We start from the raw sequence: 21494 nt of genomic DNA, 5'->3' as shown, positions 1-21494 counted from the left end.
AGTTAGTTTTAAATTCCTGGTGAAGGGAACTGTACTCCTAAGTATGTGCAGTACCTCTTTGTGACTTGATGCTCATATGAGATTACTTCTGGTTCAAAAGAGACGACAGCTGGAATTATCTATGAAATATTTATTCCAAAAAGACAGCTGTCTGGTGGGTACTTCTGCATAAGCCCAACTTGAATAATTTCTTGCAATGGCTCTAGTTTTAAAAGAGGGGGGAAGTTGTGGTTTTTATAAATATGTAGGAAAAATTGAACTAATGGTGAGTCGTAGGCAGCTGGGATTCAACAGGAACAGAAATACTGTGCTGAAACTACTACAAAACCTCAGGGATAATTCATTGCTGTCAGTGTATCATCTTCGAGAAGCTCATAGATGTGTCCTTTATATTGGCAAGTTGACGCATGAAAAACCCTTTTTAATTTCAGGGTTTTTTCCTCCATTAAAAGATTTTTGAATTTTAGCCATAAAAAGATAATACTGTGAAAGCAGCAGGTAGAGGGAGAAGCTAAGCATCTTTTGGAATTCAAATGCCAATGTACTGGAGAATATGCCTGCTTATTGTCACATGGTTTTATTGTAGACAAAATAACATATTGGGATTCAATTTTTCTCTGCACCTTTTTTACCCGCATTAAATTAATACTTTGTGTGGCTCCGAAGAACTTTTCAAAGTCTTCCAAACCAGACCTTTGGTTTCCTGGGGCTTCTGTCTTTCAAGCAGCTGTGAACATCTCCTAATTAGATAAATTACTTTGTAGTGGGCAGAGCCACAAAACAGGAGGTGCTGGTTAAATTAAAGGGGAAAAATAGAAAAATCCATTCTCTGAAATGGAATGCCCCACTGCTTTATGACTATTACTGTTGTAAGGTTTTACATTTAAGTACCTGAGGTTTAAAATTAAATGTCTAATATAATTTGGCACTGGTAACATGAAGCCTCTGACTGCCCTCAGAGAAAATCTAGACAGCTTAGTTCAGTGTTTCAAATTGCTGTCCGCTTGATAGTGAGCGGATCGTGAGACTGGCTCACGATTTAGCTAAATACCACCTGCTGTTCAGCATAATCTTAAATGCAGTAACATATTTGCCTTAAAAACTCAGAAATTTTAAAAGACTGCTCCAGCAGCACATGAAAAATTAATTCTTTTTACATTTTTTTTCTTAGTCTTGTAAGTACTTGACAGAAGTAATTTTAGCAGCAAGAGAGAATAAAAACTGGGGGCAGTAAATCCCTGTCCAGGAACCTCTTGTGTAGATTCTTTATGGACCCAGAATTGATCTACATGTCAGATCCTGATGTAGTTTAAACTGTTTATCACTCTAATGGCGATAGAGAGACCATGAACATCAACTTATAATCCTCCATGAAAGAAATTGGTGTTTGCAGTCAATGAAGGAGCAGCTTAGCTTTATTGATAGATTCAGAACAATTACTGCTGCTGCAGCTATTGGCTGAGAGGTTTTCCTGGATCACATTGGAAGCCTGCAATTTTTTTTCTTTGATAAATCTCTTCTGTGATGGATCATTTTTTTTCACCCAGAATTATCTGTAGTTGCTCACTGCTGGGGAATAAGAGGGTTGTCTGGTCTCAGGGAAGCCATTCATAACCTGTTCAAGTGTTGAGGTTTGGTTCAAGAATGGGCATCTGCAGGGTTTCTCCTCTGCAAATGTGGCTCTTATGTCTTATATTTTCCTTCTGCAAATTTCCTTAGCTAGGAAAAGCAGGACTGTGTTGAGAAATGAAGGAAAAGCTGGCCAGGGGTACTGTTGAGAGGCTTCTTAAGCCTGAGTACAAACTGCAATTTTTTTCTGATGGAAAACAGAGTAATATTCACTGGTGATCTTGCTGCTACTAATAAGAGAGGGTGCTGCCTCTTCTACGGTCTTTACTGTTTGTTATATCTCTAAAGAACTTCAGAGACAGTTCCTCACACTTAGCTTCAGAGGGTTTTTTTGGGTGGAAGAAAACCACAGTCACCTGTATTGCAAAAAATTAGGTTCATGAGAGTTAACTTAACGAAGACCTGAGGATGTCGTTTCCTTCCTGGGGATGCAGACGTAGCTTATTCATTGTCTATTTAAATGTCAGGTTTTATCGGGTGGCTGCTGTGACTGTGTCCTGAGACTATCAGAAGGTAGAATTTCTTCCTTGAAGTTGCAATTTGAAGCTCTTCTGAAACAGTGCTGCAAACAGTAGTTTGCAGGGGACAGGGATTTCTTTCCTCTGGACTTGTAAATTGTCATTTGAATTCTAGCATGATATAAAATTCTGCAGTAAATCAAATATCTGTTTAAATATCATCCACTTAGACTTTATCACTGTACAATTGCTTGTACGGGCCATTTGATCTCAGCTGTAATTTATGTAAGTTGTAATACCTGGTGCCTTTTGAGTTTCTAGCAGTTTGGTGTTAGGGTTTATTAATGTAAAATTGAGTTCTCACTGTGCCATGGGGTATGAGAGGTCATTGGAGTGCTTATATTAATGCAGACCTTACAACTTGCCTTACTTTTCTGATCCTAAGCACTTGTGATGATTAAATAGGAGTCACCTGTTTTATGTTGAAAAAGAAAATCACTCAACTTACTTCTGATGGTCGTAAAAAGTGAGCTGGAAAACATAGTTTAGAGATGTTGGTATTGAATAGGCAGGTTTTAGGATAAATTGTATCATTTCAAAGCGATGTACACAATTCCAGAGTTATTCATGTTAAGTGTATAGAGAAGGTTTAGTCTGGAAGAGCTTTTTCCTTGTTTTTAAAGAGGGAATCATTACTGAAAAGCAAATGTAAAGTATTTTTTTTCCTTCTTTCTAGCTTCTTTGGAGCTACCGTGGGGTTTCCTTCAATTCTTAATGTTTAATACTGTAAGATTTGCCATGTAGAAGACAGTATATGTGTAAATATTTTAAGTTGTCCTTAAGAGTAGGAAGGAAAAGGGAACATTCACGTAGTTTTCATATCCTTTTGTGATCAATGAACAAATTGCTTCTGCAAATACTTCCAGAGGGAAACTTTATCAGTCCAGCCAGGCAGGCTCTGATAAGAACAACTTATTATTGCCTTTGCTTTCTAAACAGCCTAACATACCTTCAGGAAACCAGGGTTATAAAATACTACTTTATAGCAGATGGAGAGAGCAAATGTGATGTTTCTGAGATGTGGGCAGGTGTCCCATTCATCTTTTCACTGAGCTGTCTTCTCCAAAATGGTGTTAGCGTAAGGATAAGTTCTCTGAAAAGGATTTCAGAGCATTAAACTAAATGATGGTTTCTGCCTTTGTTTTTTTAAGGAATATGTTAGCATCCAGAGGCAGTAGAATCATAGAAGTCTTTAGGCTGGAAAAGACTTTTCAGATAAAGTCCAACCATTAACCCAGCACTGGCAAGTCCACCACCAAACCATGTCCCTCAACCCCATATCTACACATTTTTTAAATCCCTCCAGGGATGATGATTCCACCATTTCCTTGTTCCAGTGCTTGACAATCCTTTTGGTGTTGTAATGTTTTGTAATGCCAAACCTAAACCTCCTCTGGCACAACTTGAGGCCATTTCCTCTTGTCCTGTTGCTAACATTTCGGTAGGACCCAATGCTTACCTAACATTCTGTTGTGGAACAGAAGAATCTCAATTGAATGGGAAACTTCAGGACTGCCTTTCTTGGGGAGATTCCTCCCAGGTTCAGAAAATACAGGCACTTACCTTGTCTCCTCTGGGTATGTGTTTGTTGCCAGAATGATGGGGAAAACAGATGAAGAGCACTGTGAGGTGTTCCTGAAATTATGCCCAATGTACCTTGTTGGAAAAGTAATCAAGGGATGAAACCTTTGCAGTGTGCTACTTCTGTGCAGCATGCATGGGCTCAAATGCTGCTGGCTTGCTTACTGCTCTCAGTATGCCTTTCACCAGGTCATCCGAGCTATGGTTTGCAGCTCAATCAATGCCAAACTGCAGATGAGCCATTTGGTCCCACTGAACTTTACATCCAGCAGAGAACACATTGCCTCATTGCAAGCTGAAAGAATGAAAGGCATGAAAGTGGTTTTTCAATTTCTGTGTCCATGGTGGAGGGGGGAGATGGCACCGATCTAAACCTTTGAGGCTTAAGCTGAGCTGTTGTGATGTTGGTTTAAGGAGGACTTTGGGTATGTGGGCATTTCTGCACAACTTTGCTGAGTTTCAACAAAGTCCTTCTATGCTTACCTAGTGCTGCTGTTTATATCCTGAGCTCTACTATGTGGATTTTTACAGTTCTGTGGTTCTCCAGAAACCCATCTGCTTTTCTTGTTTAAGATCCTTCTCTTGCTACCCTCCCCCTTCCTCTGATTAAAATAAAGAGAATTGTTGCATTCAGAAATTAAATCCTGTACTTGGTTCCAAAATGGCAAGGAATGTGAGTTTTCATCTTCTGATAATTTGACATTGGCAACCTCGTGCTCATCTTAATCTTTTTCACAGCCTGTGGTGCCAAATGTCTGTCAGTAAATTGTTTATGTGACTAAATTAAGTTTTTGAGTGGAACTATAAAGCTTTGTTTTTCCAAGCGTTTACTTATGGATGCTTAAATGCATATTTTGCTTTTACTTTCACCTAAAATTTAAACTGAAATAGGAAAGCATGTTGCATATTCCTTATAATAGGGGGAAAACCCCCTATTTTTATTGTAGCTACTGATGTTGATTAATCTGACCTGATTGTCTCTATGTTCAATATATCAGGGCTTTTTCTGCCTGTAGCTCAGTTTGGTTGTCACACCTTCTCCATTTGTATTCACTCAAGAGAAAAGATAAAAAAAAACAACAAGCAACTCTAACCAAAGCACTTTATTTTTATTATGGAGCATAAACTTTAGCCTGACAGGATAGTAGAAATAGTGAATGTTCCCTTTATTAGGTCTTCAGGCTGGTGTCTGGGAGACGCTCTCTGTTCCCAACACAGAGAGGGTTGGGCACGGGGTTAGTATGTTGCAGTATGCCACTCATGGTATTTAACCACTGCCAAAAGTCAGGTACTTCTCAAGCAGGGAAAGTGGATACCTGGCACTGATATCACTAGAAACAGGGCACTTTTAACTTCAGGTTGTGTTTTAAAATATATATGTATCTATTACCACAGCTGTCTGTCTTCTTGTCTGACTTCAGCTGCAAGCTGGTTCTCTGTAGCTCAGATGTTTGACATTTGACAGATCCAGGGCTTAGAAGTCTGTACGATATATTCTGTTCTCTGTTTCTATGTTAGTACGTGTCAAAATGGAAGGGTTAATGCTGAAGGTGATTGTGGTCCCGTTCAAAGTGAATTCTTCGTCAGGGAGGCCATCCTGTAATCTCATTTGTATAAAAGTGTAGTTTAATCTTTCTAAGATTTTTTTTTTCTTATATGTTTCTAGTTCAAGATTACTTTAATCTTAAATGTTTGCAGTTTGGAATGAATTTTGCTGTGATGCTTCTTGACAGGTCAGTCAGTAGATAGGTTAAGAGAGAGAATTGGCTGTGATTGTTTTTCCCAGTATCTCAGAAATAAGTGTGAGTTTTGGTCTAAGACTGCTTGAATAGTGGCTGAGACAGGAGGACATGGACTGCATTCAGCAGCAGCAGAAGAATGGATCTTCTGGAACTAGCTATTAAAAGCTGAAGAGCTGTGTTTGATGTGAGGGTGCCTGCATTCAGGAGAGATGTATCTTGATAAATCCTAATTGCAAGGAAGTGAAGCTCTATTCACACCATTTCTTGAAGGAGTTTCTGAACTTTGAAAAATAAAAACATGTTTACAGACAATAATATAAATTGAGAGACACATTTTCAAGTAAAAAAAGAAAAGCCTTATTAGTGTAAGAGCCAAGTTGGCTTTACTGTAAACTCTTCTGGTTCAAATAATGTAGCCTAAAAATTTCCTAAGCGAAATGCTTTCTATACTTAAGGACCTTTGAAGTAAGACTTAAGGAAGAAAGTCAGTTATCTTCCCAGATCACTATGCTTTTCTTTTTCTTGATCTTTTTGTCTGTATTTTATTAATCTAAATTAATATAAATTCTAAGTTTAGATAAAGTTTAGTAATGTTTTAAACACAAAGTTGAGAAAGTAAAATGTTAATGTACAGTGAACATTGGAGTAATCAATGATTTCAGAATTTCTTCTTTTTATGTCCATACTTTGGAAGCTCAAATAGATGATGATAATTAGATTTCTTGTTGAGTGTATGTCCAGAAGCAGGATGCTTTGTTTTGTCAGGTTCTGGACAAAGAGACTGCAAGAAACACACACAACGCTTTTGTTTCTTCTCCAGCTTAATGAAGTTTCTGTTTCAATTAACATGAGAGCAGTTGTCTCATCAAGCATGTCTGTTTGCAGGCTCGGTTTCTTTCCAGCCCAGATCACAGAGCATGGGTACAGGGATGTTGTGTATATGTTACCTATGGAATCCAACACTTCAAAGCTTCTTCACAGTGAATACAGTTCAAGGAGTGAAAGAAGCCTCTGTGTTAAATTCGATACGCAGCTCCCTCACAACCTGCTGATTGTTGGGGGACAGCTGAAGCACAGAGACCTGGCCTTCCTGCAGGTGGAAGATCATCTCCTTTCAAGTCTCTGGGCCCTTCATTTGTTTCAGTTGATCTCATCCTTTAATTCAGCAATGGTGTGTGCCACCCACAGTCCAGGTCGATGAGGAGTATCCAGATTACAGGTCTCTGTAGGCAAGTGGCTTTTCTGATACATGGATTTTGTGAGAGCAAAAGGAGGGCCCTGACGTGGGTGATCTAAACCCTCAGAAGAGCTGTTAAGAGCTAGAAAGAGTGCTTGGTTAAATTTAAAAATTAAAAAAATGTTTGTCAATGCCAGTTATGTCATCTGACACCTATAAAAGGAGCAAAGGCATAGCTTTATGTTAAGAGCTTTACTTTTCAGCTTATAGGTTTCTGCAATAGGGAAATGGTTGGGTTTGCCTTTGATTAACAGTATCTTTGCTGTTGCTTCCCTCAGTTCTTTTCCTTTCTGATGCTGGTGCACATGGCATATATTACCAGGAAGGCCTTAGATTGTTCCTACCTGGCATGATGCAATTAACTGCCTATTTGCTATACAGCAGTTTCTCTGCTTTGATTGGAAAATATTAATAATGAAAGACTCTTATTTTTTTCCAAAACTGATGTTAAGACTTGTCGCTGAAGCCCTGTGGTTGGCAGTGGAGACCTTCGTAACCTCTTCACAGTTACTAGTGAGTGGCTTTGATGCTTGAAGTTTTCCACAGGTTATGCAGAGTGAAGGTGAAAGTGAAAGAGTGAGAGACAGGAGACATCTTTACAGCTCTGAGCGTTTCTTTGAAGAGTTGATTCTTCTTTTCCATCTTATTTTGCCTATCTTGAAACACAAGGTAAATATTTTAGTAGGGAATGGTTCAATAAGGCATGCATTCATTATTTTCCAAGTGCCTTGAGAGCTCAAGATTCGATTTCAAAGCAAAGCATTGCTAAATGAGTTTTTTTGCAATTAGAATACAATGCTGATCATTATATCAGGGTGGAGCTCTGACCTGTTTTGAGTAATTGAGGTGAATTTATTATGCACATCATTTTGAGCAAGCAGATGAAATATGTTTGTCACACAATGTTGTGTATGTACTTGATCCTGACATAGCTTGCTCATCCAAGATGTATTCTTTTAGTTGTACCCCAAGCATTTATTTTTCTGCAAATCACTGTTACTTGGGATGTTTTGATGGGTTTAATGGATCCAGCATGCTGCACTTGGTAACTATTCTTGAACTGTCTGATTATCTGTCTGGCTTCAAAAGTGATAGACAGACTAACCAACAGGTGACCTGGGACTGAACCAGGAGGTACTGTCCTAAAACCATTTCACAGCCATACGGTTTTGTCTTCGAAAGAACCATCCATCTTCTTTCTCCCTCATGAGGTAACTAAGAACAGGTTACCTGAAATGAATCCCCATATCTAGCTGCCTTCTGTAATATTCCTCACCTCTTCATTTTGTATGAAGTTGATGGCCAGAAGAAGCAGTGCCCATAGCGTTATACACCCAGTTTGTAGCAATTCAGGGTGACACCATGTAAGAATCACATCTTCTTAACAGATCTGATGCTGCCCAGTGAAAACATTATGCCAGAAGAATTAGAGGCATCCCTTATACATCCAGACTGTAGCTCTATGCAGCAGGGGCCACGAAGTTAGTTTGCCTTGGGATGTGGTGGCATCCTACAACATTTGAGACTTGCATCTCTCGTTTGTTGTCCTTACGTATTCAAATAACTTGTCATGCTTGATTTTTCCACAGGGCATGTGGTACAAAGGAGGCAAATCCAAAGATGCATCTGTCTAATGGAGGATAAGATAAATTAGCAAACTATGTTAACTCAGGGAGTATGTAATATTTCTGCCCCTGACCTAAATCTGCTTTAGGCGAGATGTACAGAGGAGAGATTAGCAGCTTGTTCCTGGTTCATGTTCTGAGGCTTGCAGGTCCTCTGAAATGCAGGTAGTCTTCACTTTGCTTGTCATCATATTGGCAGCACAGGAGGGTCACACAGGAATAGATTGTTTCCTCTCCCTGTGTCAGAAAGCAAATTCCATGCTTGCTACAGGGAGCTTGCTTCATAGATAGTTTTGAAAGGGAGTTAACAGGATAAGGTTTCTTCTTTGCTTGCTAGCAATACTTCAATTTTTAGGGAGCAGGATGGTGTTTTGTTATAAGTGCAATATGATGCTCCTTAGGGGGGAAACATAGTGAGCAATGTACTCTTGTGGGGTTTTTTTAAACATTATATTTTGGGTTTGCTTTCATGCTTCCTTCAAAATGGCCAGATATTGTGTGTTAGTAGGAGATAAGCTAGAGGTAACTTTGCCTTTAGATAAGGGAGATTGTAACAATCCCTGAGATTATTTAAGCCAGTCCTTCCGATATCTGTGGCTTACTACTGTCATGAGGCTGACTTTCTCTCACAAATCTGTGGATGATGTCCCTCACTTGTCATAAAGTACCTTTTTAGGCTGCTGAGTGGAAACGATCCTGTCATGCCAAACATGCCTTCAGGTCTGCTTTGCCTGAGGCATGCTACCACATATCGAGTCAGACCCTCTAAAACCAGGGAGATCCCTTTTTTTTTTTTTTTGTCAAGAAGGAAGTTTTGGGGTTTTTTATTTAATTTAAATCACTGTTAGAGGGAAAGAGGCAGTAACTTGGGCATTCAGTGGGGCTTTCTGTACATGACAGGATAGCTTTGTGATTTACAGGCTCTAGGCACAAGGCTGGAAAAACGGTAGATGCTGTGGAAAGAGAATACTCCTGAGGCTCTTTCATCTCCATCCCCCAGTTCTGCTCAGAGCTTCCTTTTAATTTCATTCAGTGCAGCAGGTTAATTTAAGCCCTTGATAGCCTGAGTGTCCGAGCTGAATTCAGCTAAACGATGACCAGATGCACCTAATTCCCACCAAAGGTGTGAGCTTTGTGTACTTTAACATTTTTTGATTTTTTTTTTCTTTAGGCTGTAATCTCATGCCACCCTTTTTCCCTCACTGGTGAGTGTTTATTATCATCTGCAGACTTCTGCCAAGCTGCAGTTTTGACAGGATTTTAATGTCAGTCCCATACATCCATGCCTGACTCCAGCCTTCTGCAGTCACTGTGCAACTGCAGCATCCCTTTAACTTTGGTTTGAGGCAGAGGAGGAATATAAAGAACTTGATAGAACATTTATGGTAATAGCTGTAAAGGGAAGCTGTAGAGCATTGGATTTCACAGCCAGAAAAATCTCAGCTCAGGGAAATGGGTCTGAAATACAGCTACAGATGGTTTTAGTCTATTGCTTCCCCTGCTTAAATAAAAGGGTTGCTTTTTTCGCCTCTATTTAAAACACATGTGTAGGAGATGAAAGTGTCCAGCTATTTTTTTATTATTCAGTCCACCAGCTACCGACATCTTTGCCTTATTTCATTTCAACACTAATGGTATAGTAAAAGTTCTGAAACACCCTCTTTGGATTCAACCTTCCTTGGGTCGTGGCAAAGATTCCTGCTGCAGTCAGAGCTGTTGCTGTTGTTTTCGTCATCAGCGCTTTCTCTTTGCTCTTGAACCTGGTGCTATTAATTGTGTTGCTGCTTCTGCTCTTTAATTGATCCCATTCACCAGTCCCGCTTTTGTAGCGTCTGAGTCCTTGTCACTTCGGCAAATCAAAAACCCAAATTAATCAATCTCCAGCCACTTGAGAATAAGGCTGCGTTGGGGAGCTGGGCTTGACAAAAAAGTCTAATTTCACTTTGAAAGCCTGTTGGAAAATTTTAACAAGAAGATGCAAGAAAAATGTAAACCAGATCAAGCCTGACTTTGGTCTGTGGAGAATAGTGTCACCTGTTGAGTTTGTTTCAAGTTTTTGTAAATAGGTGATTTGACAAAAATATGAAATAAATCAAAAGGCATGAAGATAGAAGAGGTCAGAATATTCTTGTTTCTGCTGTAGATGGTTACACAGGAGAGAGGAGGGTTGTGTGTGTATGAGAGAGAATAGGAACCGTGGGCCAAAGATGAAGCTCTGCTCTCAGATTTTTGTATCTGAGCCTTTGTGCTGTGCTATTCCCTTACCTTATATGTTGCCTCTTTTCCTCATGCTTTTTGCACCTCCAATGCCTTTATCCCAGCCTGGGCCACTCGTGCTTGCTTATTGTCCCTCATTTTCTTTATCCCCTCGATTCCTGTGCTGCTGTGTGGGCACTGCAAGTGAAGAAGAAATGGCTTCAATCCAGATCTCAGACATGCTCTGAGGAGATGCTTGAGAGTTCAGGATGCAAGTTGGTAGTTGTACTGTGCTAGGGGCACTGAGGCAGCACAGACTGGGTTTAAACTGGATTTCTTAGACCTTTCAAATCCAGGAGCACTCTCGCTACATCCTTAGAGGATATAAATGTGTTGTCTTTGAGATCCATTTGTGGACCTCATGTGGATTACAAATAATAAAACTACAAAGATACAAGAAATGGGATTTGTGCAGGATGTTACCTTCTACAAACATGGTATAATACTGCAAGAGGATATCAAATGTGTTTCAGATGGCAAATAGAAGACAGTACAACAGCCCTTGAGACCTCTTTGAGAAGGATTGAATGGTTTCTTTTTTCATTTAATGTTCCATCTCGTAATTATGGCTTGTAGTTGTAGACAACAAACTTCTTCCCTTCTGCTTCTCATTGCTTCTACCAAATCTTGTAAATATATCTATGGGAGAAGCAGGCTTGGGGCTTGCTTTCTGGAATTAAAGCCACATTGGCTTTTTTTGTTTTCCAATTTCTAGCAGGTGAGGGTTGGAATCAAAGAAGCAGAATCTTTCTCCTATCCCATGTGTCACGCACCTATAGAGAAGAACCATCACACTAACAACAGTCATTAAGTTTTTAATATGCCATCTCTTGATAACTTAAGAGGTTTGGTTACCAAGTGTTACTTGTTGCTCCCAAGCATGGGAATGAATTACTGCATATTTTTAAATGGCCTTAAATAACTTGAAAAAATTTAAACTTATCCTCGATATACTCCGATGCAAGGATGGGGCTCTTGTCAGCTCTCACAGTAGAGAGGAGTTAATTGCACTGGGGAGAGCAGGCACGGAGGAAAGCTTACTGTTTGCTGGGAGAGGGCATGGAGATCTAGCTCACTTCTGTACATCGCAGGAAGCAGTAGGTGTAGGCTGGAGCACAGTGATGCTCCCTTTTGAAGAAGAAGACATTTTTCATTAGCATGTTGCTGTGCATCACTTAGAAACATGGCCCAGCAGTTGCAGAACCGAGGTTGTGCTGGTCAGGACAACCCCAGCTACGTGACAAGGGGAGAGTTTCGTCCTCAATGTTGTATAATATAGATATACACCCTGCAAATGATGACCATCATCAAGGAAAGCTGTCCGTACAGTCCATCAAAAACTGCAAAGCTAATGATGGGCTGGGCAGATAATCGTGGGAGAGTTAATTGTAAGGTTCGATATGGCATCTTGTCAGCAGAGATAAGTTGTCACGTTTTCCACTTGAGCTGAAACTAAATGATTGTAAAATAAGTTATGAGTGTCCTTGGGCCTGTCTGCCAGAATGATGGCTAAGAATACATTCCTGGCCCATCAGTCTCAAGCAGCCCGCTTGATATTTATGCGAACTGAATGTTATTTTATTCCCCCTCTAGTCATGCTTGTCAGCTTCCCGAGTGAAAAGTGAAACTGCTTCTTTGACTCATACTTCAAGTATTGAAGCTCGGAGAGGCTGCAGATTGTTATTATTATTACTAGTATTATATATTTTTTCGGGTGTGCGTTGCACATTGATGCCCGATTGGGAAGAACTAATGGCTGACATTGAACGTGCGGGATGGCTACAAAACAGCCCATCCCAAGCCAGTGAAACGCATCTTACGAGTTCCAGTGCCTCTGTCAAAGCTGGTTTAGATGTGGAGTAATGAGGCGCTTGCTTTTTTAATTTGGCATGCCTTTTTCCTTGCCTTTTTTCTTTTTTTTTTTTTCCCCCTTTTTCTTTAATATATATATATTTAATAGTCCCGGTAGTAGTGGTCGTCCGTTCTCAGGCGTGGTAATTGATACAAAATAAAATGCATTATTTGTATTCAGTCAGGAGTATGAAATTGCATTCAGCGGGCTGAAGCCTGAACTCATTTACAGTTTTCCGAAGCTGGGCTTTCAGGAGCCCTCTTTTCAATTTGAAGAATACCTTGTCAGGCAAGAGAAGTAGTGGGAAATGGGAAAGCACAGCGTGTAAGCCTAGCGCCTCTTGATTGCTCATATTTTAAACGGGACGAATGTTAAATAACTTCCATCTTCAAAGGGTGGTCTCCGAAACTGGGAATACAGGACATTAATACACCAACAATATCAGCCCAGCACCCGTTTACGAGCAACTCGTGTTTCTCCTCTGGTTGAGGGGGAGGGAAAGCTTCAGGCTCTTCGCTTCAGAGCTGTTTGACCCAAGGACAGCAGGTTATTACCTGGAAAGGGCTGCAGATCATGAGGATTACCATAGGAGGTTAATTCTTCAGCTCTCCGACAGAAGCAGTTGAACTGCACATGTATAGGTGTCCTCGTTTTTCAGAGCTCACAAGCAGGTTTTGTTGGTGAAATTTATAGCCTGCAAATTAGACTAAGCTGCAGTGAGTGGATCTACCTTAACATTTTTTAAGATCCTGCTGAAAAATATATTCAACTGTTTTGTGTCAGGGTGTGGTTTCTTCACCATTTCATGGGTTTGAGGCGTCACAGTTGACGCTGGAGTCGCACATCGCGATGAACACAGCCTTTGTACACCCACCTCAGGGACTGAAGCGCTTCAGTGCATGTCTTGCCATCACAAATATTTGAAACAAGCTTTGTGAAAGGCATGGGAGAGGGTGGTAGAGCTGTTTTGTCCTGGATTTTTTATTTCTTTTTTTCTCGTCTTGAGTAAAATGGGATCATTCTTTTCCAAGTGAAAGGCGAGACCAAGGCCTGTCTGGGTGCCACTTGCCATATATTTTTCTAAGGGGAAAAAGTGTTTTTAGAATTTGTGTTAGATGCAAGATGGCCTTCCTGGCTGGTGTGTTCTCTGAGATTTCACCATGATAGATAGACATTTTTCTGGATATCACGAACGAAAATAAGCAAGACACAGCCAGGCCCCCTCCTTGCAGTGCCTGTCTCTCTGGCTGGCCTGTCTCACACCATAATTTTCATTTCATCACTGCAAAGAAGGCGTTTTATGGGGCGTTTTTCTTCTTTTTAAGTACCCATGGTAGGTAACCTTCTTAAATCTCCAGCTGGAGATAAAAATTTATGACTAGGAATAACCATCAGCGTCTTTGGCCATGCCTCACTCCTGCTGGCATCCCCTTTGGCATCTTCTCTCCCTTCGGCATCAAGGAGCCAAAGGTATCTGTGTCCCCTTTGCCAAGAGCACACTGAGCACTGACAAATGATCCTCATCAAGATGTGCCTTCCTTTTCACCCAGAGAGGTTTAAACCTTTGCAGGATACCGACTTCAAGCATGTCTGGGTCAAACACTTAAAATCTCCTATACAGATACACGTTGAACACATTCACATGTTTTCCTTTTGTGGTTAAATACTTGATGATTGGTTTCAAAATAGTGGACATAGGGGAAAGCAAAAATCTTCAATAAAGCCCATGTTTGATTTAGTCTCTCTTGCCAGGCAATTAGCTACATAATTTATCCCCCATTAATAAACTGCAGCACAACTGTGCTTAGTGGGTCATTAGTAAATAAACTTTATGGGGGGGGGGGAGGAGCCCAAATTAGTGTTTCTTTGTCAAATAGGCAGTTGTATGATATTTTAACTGCTCTAAAAATCCAAAGCTGCTTTTTCAATAGTCTCTGACTTGATATTTTCCTGACTTTGTCTTGAGCGTAGCCCTGGTATCTATGTGCAATGTGGTATCTAACCAAGATGCTGGCAGCAGCTTTGCTTTACATGGTAGCAAGCACTTTAAAGTGTAGGGTGTCAGGCTATTTTTAAAAATAAAAAAAAAAAAATAAAACAAAGAAATGCATTTTGCACTAGTCCTAGCTTAAAGATTGGTGTCAGTTACACTAACATGGTATTACCCACGTTGGGGATATACTGGACTAAGGTTTCTTCAGTATTTGCTATGTGAAAGGAACCAGATGGAAAGTGAGAGTTCAAGTATGTCTTCATTTCCTCAACTTGTGTTAAATGTGGTGGTTACATGTTTCTTGAGTGAAAAAGAGCAGAAGTGCTGAAAGAGGTGGTGTTTGTTATTACCAGTCATTACATGGACTAGGGAAGGGACTGTTAGTTCTCTGCTTATAAGAGGGGAGAATCATCAACCTTTAATTTTGAATTGACTGAGTGATCTAGTTGGTGGTAGAGGGGAGAAAGTGACTGTCATTAGTCCTTAAAATTGTTGTATGTTATGCTACCATGGCTAATACAGTGGGAAACCAAACACACTGAATGTAGGATTGTTGTTTTTTTTTTCATTGAGAGCAGGTAGTGACTCTTTGTCAAACAATATTAATTGTACCAGGCATACATGAGTTACACACCTTGTTTTTTCACCTTTATTGCTGTTATCACCTTCTCTTTGTTTGTTGTCTTTAATATTAATGAAAGCAGATAGCATTTAGAGGACCTTGAGATATCTCTGTTCCATTATGATTTTATATGTCCTAGTGTTGCATAAGTTAATTTAAGGATCAGTAAGATTCTTGAGAGAAAGAGCAATTGGAAATAATAAAGTGATTTTCCCATTGGTTATTGTTAGTCCCAGCTGGCCTGCTTCTAAAATTGATGCAGTTCTGTTGATTTAATAGGACTTGAATCAGAACTTTACCTAGGCTGCTTTTATACCTTTCCAGAAAAGTAATGGATATTGGTAAGAGACTCTTCTGCCTTCATAAGTCAATGAGCTCAAGAAGTTAACTGCTAACGGACAGCAAAGGATTCTATCTTGGATTCTGGCAGTCATTAATTTTACTTATGCAGTATTTTTATTTTCCTTTTTTTTTTTTTTTCCCCTTTCTTACCAAAATGCAGATACTGGGTTAGGAGATTCTGTGTGTTCAAGCCCAAGTATATCCAGTACAACGAGTCCCAAACTTGATCCACCTCCTTCACCTCATGCCAACAGAAAGAAACACCGCAGGAAGAAAAGCACAAGCAATTTCAAAGCTGATGGTATCTCAGGCACAGCTGAAGGTAAGTTTGCTCTGGGGTGGAGGTCCAAATTTTGCAAATATTGTTCCTAAAAGCATTGTCTTTGCATACAGAAGGTAAAGAAAATTGTACTGAAGTAGAGAAATTAAAGATTGGGCTTTCAATGATGAAGCTGAATTTTCTGAAGTATCACAATGGTGTGAATTCATGTGTCTAAAATATGTTTAGTACTGATTTTTTTAATAAGTAAAAAAAGTGTCCCCAAGTTAATAGGAGGCATCCTTAGCTATAAAGGTAGGGAACAGTCATACTTGTGAAGTCAAAAAGAAAGAAAAAGTCAGGTTCACCCCATAGCCCATACATCATGTTAGAACTTGTGCATTTTTTCAGTATTATTAAATCTCATGTTATCACTTCTCCTTAGACACATCTTGAGCTCTAGAATCACAAATGCTTCTGATGCCTGTTATTGTTTGAATATTCAGCTGCTTATGGAAGGATTATGTTATTTGAGGATAAAAAAGAAAAGGGGAGAGTTTAAATGTTTGGGTTCTTTTTTAAGAACCAGAAAGGAAAAGCCAAAAAAGAACTTCTTTTTCCTTTAGTTTAGCTTACTATTTCCAACGTGAACACTGATATAGCTGTTCAATGCCCTTCTGAACGGGTAACAATGTGTACAGTAGCCAGATATGATATAAAACATGCTTGTATCTTTAGAAAAGAAGAAAAGAAACATGCTAGGATTCAACCAAAAGAGCTCCAGAAAAAAAGGTGAACAAGGATAGTTGGAAAGCTCAGAAACTAGGGAGTCAACATACAAGGAGAGATGAAAAACGGAGACAATGGAATAACATTGTTGGAAAAGGGGAGTGTTGAGTAAGAAAAAGATGCAATTGTAAGCATTGGAGAGTGAAAAACAGCTACTTCAGTATCAAAGACCATTGGGACAAGTTCTGAAAAAAGGCATGACAATTGCAGACAGCTGAAGAGGCATTAAAAATAGATGTAATAATAGTATACAACTGAGAAGGGGCATGTTAACTACTACTTAGTCATCCTTATTTTCCATGTATTTAATTTCTCAATTGCATTTCTATCACATATGGAATTTATTTCTCAGCTATCTATACAAATCCTTTTTTAAAAGCCATCAGCTTCTTTTCATAATAGCTCCTGTTGCGTTCTTTCCAGTCATTTAACTGTCTTTACTGTTAGTTTCCCCCTAGTTTATGGCCTGAAGCCATATTTCATTTTAACCTTTCATTTTTAATTTGTCCTTTTTTTTTTTTTTTTTTGTAACAATTCTCTTTTACACCACTTATTTTCATACCTCAATGGCAAGTTATAGAAGGGATATTTTAGAGCACTCAGCATAGTCCAAGACTATTTTGTTGAAGTCAATGTGAATCAAGACCAGCTGGGTATCAGGAGCCTTTGAAAATCTCTGGTAGTTAATGTGTGTATGTTTTCTTTCCCCTGGGAAGATTATTTTCACAAGTCGCTGGAGCCTGTGTGGTCCTGGTCTGCAGGCAGGGACTTCTGATCTGCAGTGGGCAATGGAAGATCTGCAATTGTTGGGCATCTCACCCCTGAAATATCTGTTCTGGTTGGAGTGGGGAGTATGTCCTCCTTCGTTCTTCTCTCTTTTCCCTTGCTCTTCTCCTTGTACTCCAGCATTGTAACACATTAACCTGAAAATCTTTTGCGATAACTCAACAAAATTGTCCTCTCTCCTATAAATGGTATTAAATGCTTCCAGAAGAGCAAGAACTGGCTGACAAGCAGCAACTAAGTAATACATAGGGAGCCTTAAAAGTAGTAGTGAGTGCCAACACTCGCTTCTACAGCCTTTGTATCTTTACATGAGCTCATCAGCTTTCTTTGACCTGCCTTCTGAGATGCATGCTCATTTCTGGCTTGGGGCTCACAGCTGTGTCTGGAGTGGGCCACAGTGGCTGTTAAATTCTTTATTTTTATAACATCTCTTTTAAAGTATAAGCCAGTGAAAACCAACAACTGGCCACAATAACAAAATCACATCTTTCTGGTGTTCTTGCCACATGAGACGAACTCCAGGCATTCTTCAGCAGTTAACTTGCTGGTTAACCAGTTAATCTTACTGGCCCTTGAATCCTTAGCAAGGTTGGAAGGAGATTCCCAACAGTTAGGACAGTCAGCTTCAACTGTCAGTGATAGCTGAAGGAGAAAGCAATGAAGCATGCTGAAGCTCCCTGTCCTTCTCAAGGAAAGCATCTCAGACAAAGTCATAATGATTGTATATTCCCATGACGTTCTTTCTACCAAGACTCTTGGGCGTGGCTTTTTCCAGATCCTCAAATGTGGGCACTTGCAACCTTTGTCTGTATTTTCTGGTGCTTGTGCTGATGCAAGCCAGAAGTTATGTTCATTATATCAAACTCACAGTGTTCATTTGTCTGAGCTTGCTGTGGTGCTGAATGATAGGAATAATTTCAGTCCTGGGACAACCTGTGTCACAAACCAGTCTGCTGCTAGTGGGGTTTGTGTCTGAGATGCTTCAGGCTGTTAAGGGCTTTTCTCCAAGATAACCAATGTAGCATTTGCACACCCATCTTGCAATTCAAAGCAGTTTTCAGTTCAATAATTCAGCCTTTCCTCGTGAAAAATCTTTCCTTGTTCCTCCAGCTCTTGGCTACAAATCTGTCCAGTAACCTAAAAGATTTCTCTTTTTTTGGTTTCTCTTCCTCCACACTTGCCATAAGCAAGATTTAAACCCTCAGAAGATTACTGCAGTTCTGAAAACCACAAATCCAAATTAAACCGGGTAAAGAAGGTATTCAGAGAGATACATGCTTTGCCTTGACAGCTTTGACCAAGTGTTTGAGAAATGGCAGGTGACTCACTGAAAATAGGGTACAGAAGACTATGGTGATAATTGTGGGAGAATGATATCTTCCTTCCTCTGGAAGTTGTGAGCTCATTGTGAAAAGGAGAAGGAGGATCCTCCTGCAGTCACTGTTCTCAGAGAGTTACAATGGATCTGAGTTAAATGATTTGGGTAATCATGGATTTTATGTTTCCTTCCTTTGGGTCTAGGCACGTTTCAAGTGTCTGGCTTTCAAACAGAAATTCTGGGTTCCTTCGTTTTTGTCTGCAGCAAAGCTTAGGTGTTCAGTGAGGTTTAAATCTGGTCTTCAGCAAACTATAGCATTTTTACTGCACTTTGCCGTCTTTTTTTTCCTCCTTGAACGTGCCTGCTTTGATCATTGACCTCTGCCCAAGTATTCAGATATCACGATGATGGACACTAGTGAGCCCAGGGTGATTCACTAATTCCAAGGACTGATGCTCATCTCTTTTATGCCCTTCCATAAAGGTCATGCTGATTCTTCTTTCTCCACACTATCTGCACATGTACAGCCCTCTCTTTCTGGGATTGATTCTTTCATCTTACTTGGTTTATCTTTCTCTGGGTTTTTTGAGACAATGGCTTCAGCAACAAAAATACTAAAGCAACTAAACTGCAGTTGGATGAAAATTAAAATTCAAGTCCTATTTTGGAAAACCTGGTTCTTGTGAAATTTTTCCAGTGTAATGCAACCTAGAGAGAAGTCTTTTAGTTCTCTGTAGAGAACTTGTCACTGAAAAAAAACTTCTCCATGTTTTTGAGGGTAACAGCAGGAATGCTTACATTAGGCAAGGTGCCAGCAACCAGCAGTGTTTTTCCCACCATGCTATCTAAACTTGCTCAGAGCAGGATTACACAGTGCTGTGTTTCAAAGAGGAATAGCTGCTCAGAGCATGGTCCATTTTGGTACCCTTGTGCTGCTGCAGTTAGTGGAACAGCTAGTGATAATAGGAAGGCTTTTCAGCTTGAAAACAAGTAGGGAAATTAAAAAGCTTTCTTGGAAATACTCTTCACAGACCTTCCCCAGTACTTATTTTTCTTGCTCTTGTTAGACATTTTTAAAACTTCATGGCTAAATAGATTGAACTTGCCTGCCCTCAGTCCATCTCTGAGATTGTAGGAGCTGTAGAAAGTCCAAGATATGACCATCTTTCAGCATCAAATCTGGATCATCAGTGCTCTGCAGGTGTTTCATTGACTTAGAGCTCTGGCTAATGGGGCCAGTGTTGCTCTCTGCTGTGTGGCCAGTCTGACTGTGTCTAGGTAGATGGGAGAATCTGCTCCTTCAGTCGGAGAGATATGAGGCAGCTGCAGGCGAGGCACTGCTGATTTATCTTCTGTCTGGGCAGTGTAGGCAAAACAAGCATAGCTCTGTGTTCCCATTCATGCAGATGTAGCCTGAGAAACAGGAGATGATGATAGGATAGTAAATGTAACGAGCAACTCAGTAGACTTTGCAAACTCTGTTTTCTCTGTAAACCCATGTCCCACATTCTTCTTCATCACTGGTTTCTAAAGAACTTTTGAAGGACAAGGAAGGACCTTTTATGTTTCTTTTTAGAACTGTTCTCTTTAACACAAAGATACTTGTTCTCTGTCCCTTGTAGAGTAATTGCTTTCCCCTGTACTTTTCTGATCTGTGCAGTCTAGCCCCCAGCTCTAGGTGTACACTTCCTGGCTTGTAGCTGAGGATGAAGCCCAGTTTACTGACAAATGTTATTTTCTTTGTTTTTCTGCAGTGAATTGGTAAAGATATTTCAAAAGCTTGTGTTCCTCAGGTGCACTCTTCTGTTTCAAATCTCAGGGAGAACTGGGGGTGAGCTATAGTTTAATTTGAAATGAAAGTATGTTTGGTTTTTATGGATGGATAACCAGGATTTAGTCAGACTTCTCATTTATACTTTTAGCAATCGCAAAAATGTCACTGTTCTCTTCTTGCTTCTCAACTGCATGGGGCTTTGGGTCCAGGAGAGTGGGACAAGGTGCAAAAAGCCAAGATAGATGCCAGTTTATTCCCAGGAGGTCTTGGCCCCTTTATCCAGCCCAAACCCAAAGTAACAACGAATTGGGGAAAAGCAGTTCTTATCATTGGTCTCTGTAATCTGTGTAATACATGAAAATTTGGTATTTTGTCTTGTGATACATAAAAATAACCTCTATGCATTTTACCTGCAGCTTCTCACCCTAAGGTTGCCTTAGTTTAATCCCTCACATGTGCCCATGATTTACCTGCTGGCTTTATATGCTGAAATGATTTAAACATGCTTGCCCCTATATGTGGCTCTCTTCTCCAGACCATTTTAACACAAGTTTTGCTTAGATGTGCGTAATTATAGCAAGTGTGCTGTGGCCAGACTGAACTGAAAAACGAGGTTTCACTAATCATCTATATAAAAATTTAGTTTAATTGGGAATTTTTTAGTGGAAACACCTCAGAGGTCTATTTAGTGAAACAGATACAAACAATGAGCTGTATTTTTTGTGAAAAACTATTTTCTTCATTTGACAGGTGGACTTAACATTGTTAATGCTAGTACTTATTTATAAAACATTGAATTAAGCACCATGATGAAGGAATGTTTTTGTACTTGGTGCTCTTTCTTCTTTTTTCTTTCTTCCTTTCTTTCTTTTTTTTTTTTCCTTTGGTGAGGTTTTTTATGCTTTTTATGGTCTGGAAGAAACCTTCTGACATTGTCAGAGGACAGCATGTTCAGAAAGCTTTCCAGCACAAAAAGTCACAGCATCATCACTCCCTTTTCTCTGCAAGGAAGATGTGAAATCTATTATTTTGACCTGCAGCTGCACAAGGGCAAAACTACTCACCTATTAAAGAGTTTGTAACCTTTGGAATCAAATTTATTAGATGTCAAGGTCCCTGTATGGATTGTGTGGCTTGAAGTAATGCACACAACTAAGCTGACACCAAAACT

General features: G+C 39.8%; 1 protein-coding gene across 3 annotated transcripts in view; it reads left to right on the top strand.

Moving 5' to 3' along the window:
• Window positions 1-21494, top strand: part of AGAP1 (ArfGAP with GTPase domain, ankyrin repeat and PH domain 1) — a 375696-nt gene that overhangs the window by 270997 nt on the left and 83205 nt on the right. For all 3 annotated transcript variants that reach the window (XM_054380803.1, XM_054380802.1, XM_054380801.1), the window contains one exon: window positions 15558-15719. In XM_054380803.1, coding sequence (XP_054236778.1) covers window positions 15558-15719 — 162 coding nt within the window. The remainder of the gene's footprint in view (window positions 1-15557; window positions 15720-21494) is intronic.

This window comes from Indicator indicator, chromosome 5 (assembly GCF_027791375.1).
Source record: "Indicator indicator isolate 239-I01 chromosome 5, UM_Iind_1.1, whole genome shotgun sequence".
Taxonomy (NCBI): Eukaryota; Metazoa; Chordata; class Aves; order Piciformes; family Indicatoridae; genus Indicator; species Indicator indicator.
Note: the sequence above shows the minus strand (reverse complement) of the source record. Positions and strands in the feature narration are given on the sequence as shown.